The 826-nt window shown below is 26.4% G+C and overlaps 1 protein-coding gene across 1 annotated transcript; it reads left to right on the forward strand.

Moving 5' to 3' along the window:
* Positions 1-430: 430 nt before the first annotated feature.
* LOC112681091 (52 kDa repressor of the inhibitor of the protein kinase-like) lies at positions 431-821 on the forward strand (the record flags this gene model as incomplete). The annotated part of the gene is made up of 2 exons (XM_025551360.1): positions 431-637; positions 729-821. Coding segments are annotated over 2 exons (300 nt in total), but the record flags the coding sequence as incomplete, so codon positions are not given.
* Positions 822-826: the final 5 nt, after the last annotated feature.

An 826-nucleotide genomic window follows, 5' to 3' on the forward strand; every position in this document is an offset into this window, starting at 1 on the left:
TTTTTTTTTTTTTTTTAGAGTATGGCTACGGTATTTGAACTTGAGTTAACTGTAAAAAGAATTACAAAAAGACAAACTAATAGAGGACATCTATGTTCAGATAATGCAAGGGATTTAGACATTGAAGAATACTATAGAATTACAATTTTTATTCCATAACTTGAGTTTTTTATAAGCGAGTTGACAGAAAGATTTTTATCTAATGCATTTATTTTTAATGGTATTTAATTATACATTTAGAACTTCTTTGCATTTTCATTTGAAAATTTCTTAACATTTTAATTATTTGAATATTTGATTTAACCATTCTATAGGATTTGAATGCTTATTTTCTAAGCATGAGCTTACTGAAAAAGATGAAAATGAATTTACTGAATTAATTAAATTTTATTCTCCCATGGAGTCTAATGATTCTTTGGTTGAATGAAAAAAACTGTGGTGTACCAAGATACAACGATCTAGAAAAATACCTAATACTGGTCTTGAGGCTCTAAATATTTGTAATAAAGATATCTACCCCAATATTTATTTTCTCTTTAAAGTGTTATGCACTTTACCAGTGTCAACATCATTGCTCGAACGTATGTTTTCAACTCTGAAAAGAGTGAAAACGTATTTAAGAAACACAATGTCTGAGGTTTGAATTTTAATTAAAATATATTCAATATTTTTCATTGCATACTTTTTGTGGTAGAGATTAAATAATGCTTGATTTTTTTATTCCACAGAATCGATTAAACGGTCTTGATATTTTGGCTGTTCATAAAAATATTAAAGTTGATGCTGAAAAAGTGCTTAATGAATTAGCATTAAAACCACATAGATT

The sequence above is a fragment of the Sipha flava genome, unplaced genomic scaffold (genome assembly GCF_003268045.1).
Source record: "Sipha flava isolate LNK unplaced genomic scaffold, YSA_version1 18527_pilon_pilon, whole genome shotgun sequence".
In the NCBI taxonomy this organism is placed as follows: domain Eukaryota; kingdom Metazoa; phylum Arthropoda; class Insecta; order Hemiptera; family Aphididae; genus Sipha; species Sipha flava.